The sequence below is a fragment of the Elgaria multicarinata genome, chromosome 5, assembly GCF_023053635.1.
Source record: "Elgaria multicarinata webbii isolate HBS135686 ecotype San Diego chromosome 5, rElgMul1.1.pri, whole genome shotgun sequence".
NCBI lineage: Eukaryota > Metazoa > Chordata > Lepidosauria > Squamata > Anguidae > Elgaria > Elgaria multicarinata.
Genome location: NC_086175.1, coordinates 57,822,868 through 57,837,443, shown reverse-complemented (window position 1 = coordinate 57,837,443; position 14,576 = coordinate 57,822,868). Strand labels below are relative to the sequence as shown.

The window sequence follows — 14,576 nt, the reverse complement described above, 5'->3', positions numbered from 1 at the left end:
GATTGTATCAATCTAACTGACAAATACCTTTGGTATAAAAACTAAACAATAAGAAAGTAGCCAATAATAATATTGTTATTATTATTGTTGTATTGTTAATAATAATACAACAATACAAGTATCAAAATAATAATTAAACATTAAAAACATTGAGGACCCAGCAGTAAAATTAATAAAGCAACAGGTTAAAGATTAAATGTTTGCTTAAAGAAGAGGGTCTTTACTTGGCATCTAAATGTTTAGATCTCCCTAGATCTCCCTGGGAAGGTTATTCAGTATAGGCGGAGCTGCTACAGGGATGACTCTTTCCCTGGTAGCCATGAGTTGTGCCATTGTGTGTGGTGTCTCCTAGAGAAGAGCCTCCAAAGAGTATCTTAGCAATCCATCAAATAGATTGGTCCTAAGCCATCTAAGGCGTTAAAGGTCAGCACCCACCATCCATAAAATTGGACACTTCCGCCATCTGGTTTACATCAGCTATGGATTATAAGTTGTGGCAGATCTGAGCAACTTTGTCCTCAAATTATAGTGCAAATCGATCACAATAGCAGTTCAAGGGTTTAATTAGATTTTTTTTCTGATCAGCCTGTACAGCCAACTGAAAAGTCTCTGCAGAGCAACACTGAGAATATGCAATGATGGTGGAAAAGAAATTCTTCTTTGCCACCATCATCATCACAAGACTAGGCTTGATAATGAGTTCTAATCTGTGTTCCATCAGATTTGGCACAAGTCTTTCTTCATATGTATTCAAGCTGTTTTCCCCTTTGCTTCATAACCCTCAATATACTATGGTGCCAAACAGGCTTGGGCAGATGGAAGAAAGCACTCAGGAACAATTGTGTCGATCTCTCCTCTCTCATCTCACACTATCGCCCCGCTCGTGCTCTTCGCTCCTCTGATGCCATGTTTCTCGCCTGCCCAAGGGCCTCTACTTCCCTTGCTCGGCTTCGTCCATTTTCTTCTGCTGCCCCTTACGCCTGGAACGCTCTTCCAGAACATTTGAGATCTACAAGTTCAATCGCAGCTTTTAAAGCTCAGCTAAAAACCTTTCTCTTTCCTAAAGCTTTTAAAACTTGATGTTGTCTGGACTTTATACTGTTAGTTTTACCCTACCCTGTGCCTGTTTGCATTCTCTTCCCCTCCTTATTGTTTTACCATGATTTAATTAGAATGTAAGCCTAAGCGGCAGGGTCTTGCTATTTACTGTTTTACTGTTTTACTCTGTACAGCACCATGTACATTGATGGTGCTATATAAATAAATAATAATAATAATAATAATTTCCGAATCCCACTGGAAGACCAGGGCTTCTGCCATACCAGCAGGAAAATCCCCCAGAACTCTCAAGAATCCATCAGGTTCCATAATCTTTCAGGAGCTGATAGTTCTAATAGGTTCTCCACCCTTGCAGAAGGGGAATGGAGTCAAAAATGTAAACCTCAACAGAGCATGATCTGACCATAATAATGGGTCCAGTGTTGGGTCCTCCACTTCCAGATCGACATCCTCCTATCCAGTTGTGAAGACCAAATCGAGAGTTTGTCCTGCCACATGCATTAGGCCAGTAACATGTTGGGTCAGCTCTTTGGTTGTCATGGTGTCCACGATGTTCTGAGCTGCCCTGGAAATCATAGCCTCAGCATGGAAGTTGAAGTCACCCAGGACCAACAGCCTGGGTGACCTCAACACCAGGTCTGAGGCCACCTCTGTCAGCTCAGGCACAGAGACTGCTGGGCAGGAGGGTGGGGATTACTCCAACTGTGATGGCATTTAGAGTTTTATCACAAATTTCAAAGCTGCTAAAACAAAATGCACCATCTGCTGTATCACTTGACTACCTTGATCAGAAGGTAGCCTTTCTCCTTAACAGAGGACTTTTGTTATTAATTTATTATTTACATTTTATTGTGTTTTTCGAAAACCAAGGAAGCATAGTTTTGGTCTCTGTTCAAACTGCTTTCTTTTGCATGTGTCTTGACAGAAAGCCAGGATGAATTGGACCAGTATATAAACAGTATGTTACAGAGCACGGCTCTTAAATCGTACTTACCTCCCATCACAAAAACCTCTGGCTCACCGTATGTGTTTAGTGCTGCTCATTCCACTAGAGAAATACTGTCTATCATGGCCAAGGCTAAGGGACTGGATATACCAAGTAAGTTTTTTACAGCATTTTAAACTTGTATCTTTTTACAGGTAGAATGCCTGCCAATGCCAAACTCTGTTTTTGTAAGGAAAAGTTTGAAAACTGTTAGCCCACACTAATTGTAGTTACCAAAAATGATTCCAGTACTATAATGGCATAATTCCCACAAAATAATATGTCATTTCCTGGTACCTATACAATTAGCTTATCATTACTAAAGCTAAATTCTATAATCTTAACTGGGCAGTGTGGCAGTATGTACAAATTGGGCAATCTTCTGTCAGATTTTGTGGTCAAAAATTGTTTGTAATAAGCATCACATTGTGACGCATGAGTAAAGTCAGGAATAGGTATCCAAAGCTACAGAGAGAGCTCTCTTCTATTGGTTTGGTGAATAGGGGAGATTCACTAATCCAGATTTTAAAAAATAAAATCAGATTGTTTAATCAGATTTTAAAAAATAAAAATAAATCTGATGAAGGTGAAGTAGGAGGGCAAGAGAGTGGCTAAGATGAAACAAGTTGTGAAATGTATGTACAAATGATCACTACTAAAGCTGAGGAACATCATGGTTAAATTAGTATTTCATTTGTGAGTTGTTAAAAAATATAGAACTAAAGTGAAATTTAGGAAAACTTGGTATTAAGTGCAAACTGTGTGTGATGCTAAACCATGATAATGTGCTACATGCATGTCCAGGATTAGCCTCCCTCATCCTCCTGAATAGCTGGAAGAAAGATTTTGGCAAGTTTTAGTTTCACTTTCCCTGAATATCAACTTATTTTCCAGACCAGGAATTGTGGTTTATAACAAACTCTGGTTTGTTTGACAAACCAGCTTCAGAATCCATGATTGAAGTTGGCTTGTTTTAAAACTATTCAGATGACCCAACAAGCCGAGATTTGGAAAGTGAAATGAAACCCTACCAAATTCCTTTATCCAGTTGGGTGGAAGAAGATGACAGGGGGTGGAAGAGTCTGCATGAGCCCAAGTCTTGCTTAGGTGTCCTCCTTCATGCATTTACAGTCAAACCTTGGTTTACTACTGTGTGTGAATGCAGCTAATATGCAATTTGGAATTATGTGGACATTTGCTAACATATGGAGAAAAGTGCTCTCTTTTCATAAGGGCCTAACTACATGTTACAGAGAAATGTGTGTAACCAAGCCCTGATACCTTGCCCTCTTTCTTCCTCTTCCTCTTCCTCTTCCTCTTCCTCCTCCTCCTCTTCCTCCTCCACCACCACCACCACCACCACCAGGAAAAGCCATTTTGGGAAGACGTGACTTAGAGCAGATTTGGAGGGGATACACATCTCTTACCCCATCTCTTGCTTCAGCATTCTAAATTGGCCCCTTCAAAGTAGCTTTTCCTGGGAGGAAAGGGCCAGTGGTGTTTGGCTACGCGCATTTGCTTGTACCGTATGGCTAGGTTCTCAGTATCATTGATATTTTGATTTATGGACAACTTTGAATTCTTACAATATCACTTATGTATACATATTCAGAATGTCCTGATTTGCTTGATTTCCAGATGTTTCAATGTCTTTGCCTACAAAGGTTTTAAACACCCACCGGAAATCTCTGAACCTTGTTGACTCCCCAAATCCAGTAGTGGACAAGGTAAGCTGCTATAATGTCTCCATTTGGAAAGCATAGTGACGTATCTGTTATATAAATGTTTAGCCACTGGGAGCAAAAAGCAACTTAAATTAGTTACATTGGGCAAATAAATATATTCCAAAAAGTTATTGAATTAGAATTGTTCTTGCCATGATTTCCTCCTTGGTATATGATAGGATATGAAAGGAGTCAAAACCACATTGTTAAGGTTTGGGAAGAAAACAAGAGAGCTGTAGAGCACTTGCTCATTGCTGGGCAATTAATCCACTGGTCAGTTCATGCAGCAGTGCCAGCCTTCAGAAAGGTTCTTCCTTCCTGGGAAGAGAGAAGAATAATAGATCTGTAAGCTATCAATTGCTTGCTTTTAGAAACGCCAAGCACTAAGGCTGGATATTAAAATCCTAATAACTCTTTGGCCCCATTCATACAACATGCTAAACCATACTGCTTAACCACAAAATGGTTAACGGAATGCATAATACATTCCTTTAACCATTTTGTGGTTAAGCAGCATGTTTTAGCATGTTGTCTGAACGGGGCCTTTGGCAGATATATACTGATTCCCTAAGGCCAGGAAGGAATTTCAGAACTGTTTGATACACAGCTCATTTATTTCAGCCGTGCAACGTAAAAAAGCAGATTCCTGATCCAAAGAAGCAAGAGCTGAATATACATTAGAAACTTTTCCTTTCACGTTGGAGCAAGACACCATCACAAGTCCTCTCATTTTCATCTCCACTCTGTTCTGTTTCAAAGCTCCATGGCAGGCAGACATAGGGCCTGTTCAGACAATATGCTAAGCCACGGTTAGGCTGCTAACCCTTTTGCAGCAAATGGTTAGTGAGCATGTTAAAACTGTGGTTATGTGGCCACCATGGTTAGGAATGGTTCACACAACACGCTAAGTCATGGTTTACATGCCACACTAAGCCATAATGTTTAGCTCAAAATGCTTAACCACCGTGGCTTAGCATGTCATCTGAAGAGGGTCATACATTTAAAATTCCCTCTAGTTTAAAAAACAGCTTGCAAGGTGGGGTGAGTAGCTGCTGTTTTGAAAACAAGCATGTATGCAACCAAGTCTGCTTACTTGTTTCAAGGTCCATGTATATTAAATGCAGAGATCGCTTTAAAAGACCCAACTAATATTCCTTCAGTCTTGTACCAGGTTACCCAGAGCTGTTTTTAGCACAGTAAACGCAAACATGTTATTCAGTTGTTTTGTTATTCAAAAACTAGACTTTTTGGGAATTGGTAGCAGTATCACAGATCTTATGAGATAGCATCTAGGAGTAGGGTCCAGCTAAATCTACAGCAGAAATTTTCAACAAGAAAAAGGGCTGTGATGGACCCAAAATGTCTCCTGAAAGGCCCCCAAAGGTTGCCCTTATCAGCTGCAGCTTAAAACAGTAATATTTATTGTACTAGATATATAACTTGCCTTAGTCCTGAAGACCTCAAGGTTCTCAGGCAGTTTCTAATCCAGAGGTCCCCACCGCAAAGGGCACCAATTTTTTTTATTTTAATTAAGAGTGTTGCATCAGTGAATATTCATGACCCAGTACAGAATTTAGCTGTGTAATAACCTCCCCCACAAAAAAGGAGCAAATACTGGACATTGCCAAATGTATGTTTAAAAGAAGCTGTTGGTTTCTGTTCACCACTCTGCTGTGCACCGCAGCAATTAGCTGAATTAGACAATCCCTTATTATAGAAAAGTTGTGGTATACAATAGACATGAAACAAAAGTTTTTCCTGAATAAGATGCAACCTAAGATTCATTGTCATGACAGGCAGGCGCCAAAGCAGCAGTCCTCTGAGTAGGCATTTGGTGGTGGTGGTGCCCACAGCAGTTTCTCAAATTCTCAAATGTACTATGGTTACAGAAAGTTGGGGACCCTTGCTCTAACCCTTAAAGTGACCACATTCAGTCTGAACCCTGCTTAGCTTCAGTGCATTTTGTGAAGTATGTGTTTTAGGCTATGCCCAGAGTCCATATCATTAGTAATAGTGATGCTGGCACAGAGCTGATCAGATTTAGTTAGGTGATACAATTGCAAACAAATCTTGCTTTGAATAAGGTTTGCTTTCCCTCAATAATGCTATCATGTAGTCAAATCTGGTTGTATGATAATCACTATTACCCCATAAAAGGTAGGCTATTTTAATCCACAAAATTGTGCCCAAGCAGCAGTTGGAAGTTATATGCACACAGCACACATTGGTTTGGTTCACACATAGCCCCAATCTATGGTTTATTTAACCCATGGATTGTTGAATTCTGAGTTGTTGTGATGAGAGAATCCAGAGGCACTAACAAACCATGGTTTGTTAATCATGACCAACCCAGAAAGAGAACCCATAGTTTCTTTTTGAGGTGAACTCTGGGGTTTTTAAACCACTGATTATCATAACATTGAAGCTAGAAACATGGATTGTTTCACTACATCACAGAGGTAGCAAGCAAGATGATAAAAAAAAACCCCATCTGCTCTACATGTTGCTTTACTTGTTAGCATTATGTGCAAACCAAGTCATTGTTTAGGTTTTTCTTTGTAACACTGTGTAGGTTCTAGTTTCCCATAAACATATGTGTGGATATTATGTATAGGGAGTTTCAAACATGGCTGTGATTCTCATGTATGCTTTCTAGGAAAGGAGGAAAAAACAAAAGGAAACCAAACCCCCAAACAATGACCAACAATCAATTGGTTTTCTTCAGAGGTCTCGTAATATCACAACAATCAAAATTTCTCATATAAACATATGAAAAATAGGACTCTCCTCAGATTGGACTGAGAGAACCTGGTTACTATTTTTCCATTCGTTTATATAAGAAGTTGTGATATTGAGTACTGTAGTAGACTATGGTTGAAACCTATATCATGTTTGTCATATACAAGGATTTTCATGTTTATATTTACTCTAGTGGCTTCTTGCTTTTTAATTTTTGTGACTATGAAATTGGTTAGACGAATTGTAAAGCGTTCAGTACACACACACACACACACACACACACACACACACACACACACACTTCCCAGTCCTACTTGAATATAGCTGAACAAAATTGAAAACTGTACAGAAAAGCTACATTCCAAGTCTTTAATTACATTTCTATGCCCCTCACTCTCTCTAAGGAATAACCATGGATAATGAGTGACAGAGCAGCCCTTTGCCTTTGGCTTATTTGATGTTTGCCTTTGATTAATAGGAGCCAGAGGCTGTTCTTCGTTTGCCCAAGGATGCTCATGGAGATTTGGACTGTGAGAAATTAGTTGGACAGCTAAAGGAATGCCCTACTTTACATGACCAGGCAGATATATTATACATCTTGTATCTAATAAAGTAAGTTTTTTAGTATGTTTTATAAACAATTCTGGATTAATTTTTAACAGTGATACTTTACAGGAAGACAAAGCACCCAGCTCTGCTAATTGCATATGAGATTGCTGTTGTTTATGTTGTGTCAGCTGTAACCACACTGGTTTCTTCTGCTCCTCCTCTGGGTAGGAGAAGATAAGAACTTGCACAGAATGTGACAAGATCGTTCCATTTCTTCAGAGGGAAATGAGAAAGCCTTACGCTTGTTGGTTCTTGGCGTTACATCCTAAAGATTACTGTTACATATTCATAATGTTCTATAACTAGCCTTTATTTCCCATTCCGTTGCCTTTTAACACCTCCACAAAATTCTTTGAAGTGCCGCCCGGTTCCTAGTCAAATATTACATGTTAATTTTGTAGAGCTGACCATTCTACCTGTCACAGCACAGTACACAATTAAAGTGGTGTTGCTACTTGCTGTTCCCGCATGCTTCTATTTTAGGACTCGGTGCTGCATTCATGTAAAGTCCTTTTGAACATGAATGGGGGAAACATTCAAGTGCCTATTTAACATTGCAGCCATGAGTAATGGACTTGACTGCCCGGAAATTGCTCATATGCCTAAATTGAGAACTGCTCGCAAGGGCTTTTCAAAGGGACTGTGGGAAGTGAAATGTCAAAAACCTATTAATTATTCATCCAACTTGGGTTCTCAAGTGACTTAAAAATATTAGTCTTTAGAGATGAATTTCACGATGAAGCTTCTGCATCCTTTCAGCAATTTCTCCTCCAAGAAAATATCTAGATGTATTTTAAAAAATATATATTTTGTAAATATATCTGACTAGTTGTGTTCCTTTTTTTTCCACCCCCAGAGGTCTCGACTGGGAAACGCAGCTCTATGGCCAGTGTGGAATCACAGTTCACTGTCTTCTCAATGAGCTCTACAGCAAAGCAGGCCAGAATCAAGAATGGGGATTGATCCGCTACATATCTGGCATACTCAAAAAAAGAGTAGAAGTCCTGGCTGAGGTACAGAGCGATTAGATAGCTTAGCCTGCTCCATTTCTTCTTCTCTCTACCTGAGAAAAAGGATTTCTTGGCCTCTAAATAATGTTTTAATGTTTACTATTTTTAATTGTTGTAAACCGCCCAGAGAGCTTTGGCTGGGGGGCGGTATATAAATGTAATAAAATAAATAAATAAATAAATAAATAAATAAATAAATGCACTCGTTGAGTGTTTTGCAATTCCTTGATAGATTGTTGTTTTAAAATATATATTATGCCCCTTTCATGGCACTCCCAATGTTTTTCCATCTAGGTTACTGATCCCGTTCACACCCATTTAGGGTGCTATCATATGCATATTTTATACAGAAGAAGTCCTACAATTCCCAGTATACCCTAGCTAGCAGTATGCCCTGGCTGGGGAATGATGGGAGTTGTAGGGTTTTTTTTCTGACTAAACAAACATAGGATAACACCCTTAACTATACCAACTCTGCAACAGCAGTATCGTTTCTTAGACCCTTGGTATAAAGACAGTTGTAATATTTCAGTGTGATGGAAGTTGTTTGGAGGAAGTCGTTCAAACACACACATGCTGCATTTTGAGGCATTTTTTTTTAGGGGAAAGTGGCTAACTTTTTTAGGGGGAGCAGCTAACTTGCTGTCAGTAAAACCAGATAGCCCCTGCCTGCAGTCCTTTACAATCTAAAAAGACAACACATGCTTGTTTTTCCTCCTCAACCTTCTCCTCATCTCCCATTCTCTCTTACTGTCAATAATGTTACGCTTACTCCAGTCAAGGAAGCTCGTAGTCTTGGCTTTATATTTGATTCCTCGCTCTCCTTTATTCCTCATATCGAGTCAGTAGCTAAATCCTGTCATTTTTTCCTGTATAATATTGCCAGGATTCGATCATTTTTGTCTGTCTCTTCTGCCAAGACTCTTGTTCATGCATTGGTTATTTCTCGGTTGGACTACTGCAACCTTCTTCTCACTGGCCTTCCTTCTTCTCACATCAGTCTGTTGGTTTCTGTTCACCACTCTGCTGCTAAGATCATCTTCTTGACTCGCCGCTCTGACCATGTCACTCCACTTCTGAAATCTCTTCATTGGCTTCCAATTCACTTCAGAATCCAATATAAACTTCTCCTGTTGACCTACAAAGCTTTTCACTGTCTAGCTCCTTCCTATCTCTCCTCTCTCATCTCACGCTATTGCCCCGCTCGTGCTCTTCGCTCCTCTGATGCCATGTTTCTCACCTGCCCAAGGGTCTCTACTTCCCTTGCTCGGCTTCGTCCATTTTCTTCTGCTGCCCCTTACGCCTGGAACGCTCTTCCAGAACATTTGAGAACTACAAGTTCAATCGAAGCTTTTAAAGCTCAGCTAAAAACTTTTCTTTTTCCTAAAGCTTTTAAAACTTGATTTTGTTCTGACTTTATACTGCTAGTTTTACCCTACCCTGTGCCTGTTTGGTGCATTCTCTTCCCCTCCTTATTGTTTTATTATGATTTTATTAGAATGTAAGCCTATGCGGCAGGGTCTTGCTATTTACTGTTTTACTCTGTACAGCACCATGTACATTGATGGTGCTATATAAATAAATAATAATAATAATAATAATAATGAGGAAAATGGGATAGGAAAAGCAGTCTTTCTGCATGGCTGGTAGCATGGCCCCACTTCTCTTTCCATTTCCCTTTGGAATGGCTTTCAAAGGAAAATAGCTAGATATAGGCACATTTCCAGGGCACTTTATTGCTAGTCTTTCTTCCTCTGCCCTATTATGATTGGAGAGGAAACGGGGATCAGGGCCCTGTCTGCAACGTCTCCTCCGACCGGGTTGGAGGGCAGCTGTCTGCAGCAGAGAGCCTGATCTTCTTGTGTAAGGTCCCTGCACAATTGCAAACCCTAATTTTATTTTATTTATTTATTTATTTATTTATATATCCTCCCTTACCACTAACGTTAGCACTTGATTTTCCATGACTGACTCTCATCTCACCATGTCTTTTCTGATTCTGCTGTAGAGATACAATAAAAGTTCTTCCTTTTCTTTATCTCAGATTGACTTTAGTCATATAGAACAGTCAAAGCAATGCTTTTTAAATGTTTAAAATAATGCACTGCTTATGGGTTACTGCGTAATAAACACATTGGGCAGTATCCAACAGTGACATTCCACAAACTCAAATAGAGGTAGCAGACCTCTCTGCTGAATATCCCCATTGCACAACCAGATGCCCATTGCTCTTGTGCAACCTGTTGTGCAAGCCGTTGTACAACTGGTTGCTCAATGGGCTGCACAAGAGGTTCAAAGCAGTTTCACAAGAGTGCAAAGCAATTGCACAACGGGTTGCACAAGCATAAGGCAAAATTGCTGGGGTAACCATGCTTGCACAAACACAACTTTAGTTGGATTCTCCTTTGCTCGTAGTTCAGAACATCGTATGCACTAACACAGTTGGGTACTGCCCATTGGTCTCAGTTCTCCCCTCATTTGTCCTGTACTAGGCATGCACAGATCTTCTGTCGCACCAGAAGCAGCTTACCGTTGGCCTGCCACCAGAGCCTCGTGAAAAAACAATCACAGCGTAAGTATACAGATTTATCTTGGACCATATACCTACTTACCACACCTTCTTGAGGCTGCTTTGATTCCCATACTTTGAAATGTTATATTCATAATGACTATTAAGGCCCTTTAACATATTTTGAGTCAGAAATTCTTTCTCCCTCTCCTCCATGACCAGAATGGAAACTCAGGCTAGTAAAAATGCTTCTTGGCTAGTAACTTTTGTGGGTTTATTTAAAAGACTGTGCTACTGGCTTAGTTTGCACATAATGACAACCCATGGTTGTTTAATTTACGGGTTGTCGGGACAAAGTGCAAATCCTGCCCGCTTGTGACTTCCACTTTGCATCTACTTTCCGAAGCAACCTAGATACAACCCATTTCTGGGTTGTTAGTTGTGATGTCCAAATCTGTTAGTCTGAGTTATTGAGGATTAAACAACCCAGAGTTTGAACCTTTGGTTTGTTGTTGGGTTAAAACTCAGGGTTATTTAATCCTCAACAGTCCCGTATGTCACACATAACAACCTAGAAATAGGGCGTTTCAGAAAGCAGATGCAAAATGGAAAGGGCAAGTGGTCAGGAAGCAACATGCTCATTTGCTCCCATGCGGCTCCACCAGTTAATGGGTTGTTTAACTCATAAGTTGGTGGTGTGTGTGAACCAGGTCACTGGATAGTCTTCATGGAAGAATGGGAAAAATAACCATAGAGGGCTGTTGTGGGACTTTGATATCTGCTGGCAAAATTACTAGCTCGCTTTCTTTTAGGCCTTTGCCCCCTGAGGAGCTGACAAAACTCATTTATGAAGCCAGTGGCCAAGACATCAGCATTGCTGTTCTTACGCAGGTAACATGGGAAGAGGCCTTTCTGTACTTTGAAGAAATTATTTCATTTCTATCATTGTTTCACAGCTTTCATAAAGGTAAATGAAAGTCTCTAAAATTGATGTTTCTTCTTCCTCCATGCCCATAGGAAATCATTGTGTACTTGGCTATGTATGTCCGGTCACAGCCCAGCCTCTTTGCAGAGATGCTCAGACTCCGCATTGGACTCATTATTCAAGTGATGGCCACAGAACTCGCTCGGAGCTTGAATTGCTCAGGTGAGGCCCTGTTTCTTTACTACAACCAAGTAGTAAAATTGCTGCTGTCAACCATCTGCATCCCACTTATAGTGGAGAAGGCAGAAGCAGGATGACAGAAGGGGAGGTTGATAAACACAGCAAGATTAGCTTTGAAAGGAATTGGGAGAGGAAGAGGAGGAGGAGGAGGACTAAGAGTGGCAGAGAAAAGGAGACTTCAGTGTGGTACAACAACAAAAAACAGTGAAGTTGAGCAGAATCTGAGGGGATCATGGGGCGAGAGAGGTGGTGGTGGTGGTGTAACTAGAAGACTGGTAAGGATATAAGATGGCAAGTTTTTATGTCCCACAAGATTTTTTTTTAATAATCACCATTATTTTTATAATGAGTTTTTTGGGATGACACCCCCCCATCCCTTCCTGCTCTTTGTTTGTAGCAGTGTGACCCAATGGTGATTGCATCAGTTTTCCATTTGTATTGTTTGTTTATTATTTGTTACATTTATATCCCGTCTTTCTTCCAAGGAGCCCAAGGCAGCCTACATGATACTACATTGATAATAATAGCTAAATACTGAGCAATAGCTGAGAGCATTTTATTATATATGAGCAGCAATATGACCTCATGCAAGATAGAAAACTATGTAATGCCTCTTTCCCAGACACATGGCCTATTTGGCCTATGGTCTTAATGCAAATGGAAGAGCTTGCATGTGTAAGGCACAGGGTTGTAACCAAAGACAGTGATTTAAATTTAATTTCCATTATTAAATGCATAAAAATATAGTGGGTTGGATTTTTTTTATGGAGATCAGGATGAATTTGCAGCAGAATGTTAGAGTTAAACAGTGCACTCTTATACAGGTTTACTCAACAATAAGTACCACTATGTTAAGTGAGACTTAGTCCCAGGTAAGTATACTTAGGATTGCAGCCTCAATTCTTTGCCATTGCATTTATTTATTTATTCATTCATTCATTCATTCCATTAATTCAACTTTTGAGTTGTCATATAGCTGAAGCTCTTAGAGTAAAATACATCAATATTAAATAAATGCAATAAAATCCAGTTAAATACAATAAGAAACGAAGAGAAGCCACAAACACCATTTTAAATAGCAAAAGTATTGAGAACAATATAAGAAAGCACAAACAATTATCCACAAAGGTTAAAACATGTTGCATCTGTGCCTCTAATTTCTTAAGGATGAACTAACCCAAGAAAATAATCAAGTTAAATGGCTTTAGTTTATTTAACAGTGAGTAAATTCGTATCATATTTCAGGAATAAACCAAGAGGAGCTTTAAGATAGACAATGCTATTTGTTATGACTATGAATATGAACCTGTGGTCTGTGAGTCAGAGGTGAAAATACTCCTGTGATTACCGAGAGTGAAAAGGTGCTACTTATTCCCTTTGATGTCAAATAATGCCTTTTCGTACTAATGCAATTATGTGGGCTTGTCAAAGGGAAAAGATGAAAATTATCCTACTGAAAAAGTTCAAGCTAATGATTTCTTTTTAATCAAGTGAAAAGGGTTGAAAGCAATGTTTGTCATTCATTTGGAAAGTCAAGAAAGAATAATAGATCCATTCATTCAGTGTGCTTTTGCCATCATGTTCTCTCTTATTAATGGCGGTTGCATTTGCAACTTACATTTCTGTTTGTTGTCTTTTACATAGGTGAAGAAGCCTCTGAAAGCTTAATGAATCTAAGCCCCTTTGATATGAAAAACCTGCTTCATCATATTCTCAGCGGGAAAGAGTTTGGAGTCGAAAGGAGCAGTAATATGCTTTTCTTTTCTTTTTGTGAACCATTTTTTCATTGCTGTTTGAAAATTGGCTCATGTGCATGTTTAATTTTTGTAACAAGCTGGTTTCTTTTTATTTTATTCCCCCCCCCCTCCCCAAGTGCGTCCCCTTGATTCCTGTACATCGAGCCCTGCTATATCTATTCATGAAGTGGGTCATACAGGAGCAACTAAAACAGAACGAAGTGGCATTACTAGGCTGAAGAGCGAGATGAAACAGGTGAAAACATTTTCTCTGAATTTACCTTCAGGCAACTTAGGATAGGTTCCGGGAACTCATTACTTTCTGGTCACGGCAGCTGATCAGTAACTTTGATTCTGGGCTCTACTTAGTATTCTGCTGGTGAGCCAAAGGGTTGCATGTGGACTTCCACATGCACCAGGGATTGTTGTTTACCCTTCCCATCACAGCCTGTTATGACTGCCGCTCCATCTGATTAAGCATGAGACACTAAAGGAGAGGCCATCCTGAGCACTCAGGTGAGGCATGTGTGAGGAACTCTGAAAAATACAATATACAGAGAGCCGACTCCATCCAGTGCTCCTTACAAGTCATTTGCAGAAGAAGGTTACTGGCAGTGGCTTTATGCCTGAGTTGGGAGGTATTGGCTTGCTTGTTAGATCCATAAAAGACCATCAAGCGCTTATATTGCTCATGAGTAGTGGAATAATTTCATGTCCCTTAGCATTTGCTTCTGTCAATTTTCAGCGTCTGCTTAACTATTATTATTATTATCATCATTATTTTATTACTATTATTATTTTATTTCATTCTAGAGACATAGGAGACTAAGTAGTAATGAACAGGTGAAATGAAAATGACACGTGTGCATATGAAGTTAAAGCTGCATGTTTTATTTGGTTTTGCTTATATGCATTTGGTGAGAGTGTATGCATACACACTAGTATATCTGCTTAATACTTTAAGTAGAAAATTACTAAACTGGGGTGTGTGTGTGTGTGTGTGTGTGAGTGTGAGTGAGTGAGAGAGAGAGAGAGAGAGA

The 14,576-nt window shown here is 39.6% G+C and overlaps 1 protein-coding gene across 3 annotated transcripts in view; it reads left to right on the top strand.

Annotated features, from left to right (window-relative positions):
• The window catches only part of PHKA2 (phosphorylase kinase regulatory subunit alpha 2), a 62,110-nt gene that overhangs the window by 30,269 nt on the left and 17,265 nt on the right, over positions 1–14,576 (top strand). For 2 of the 3 annotated variants that reach the window (XM_063126431.1, XM_063126430.1), the window contains exons 20-29: positions 1,985–2,158; positions 3,683–3,771; positions 6,986–7,119; positions 7,973–8,129; positions 10,619–10,698; positions 11,448–11,526; positions 11,653–11,782; positions 13,445–13,546; positions 13,674–13,792; positions 14,350–14,379. In XM_063126431.1, the coding sequence (XP_062982501.1) occupies positions 1,985–2,158; positions 3,683–3,771; positions 6,986–7,119; positions 7,973–8,129; positions 10,619–10,698; positions 11,448–11,526; positions 11,653–11,782; positions 13,445–13,546; positions 13,674–13,792; positions 14,350–14,379 (1,094 nt within the window). The remainder of the gene's footprint in view (positions 1–1,984; positions 2,159–3,682; positions 3,772–6,985; positions 7,120–7,972; positions 8,130–10,618; positions 10,699–11,447; positions 11,527–11,652; positions 11,783–13,444; positions 13,547–13,673; positions 13,793–14,349; positions 14,380–14,576) is intronic. The other variant, XM_063126432.1, reaches the window with a different exon arrangement.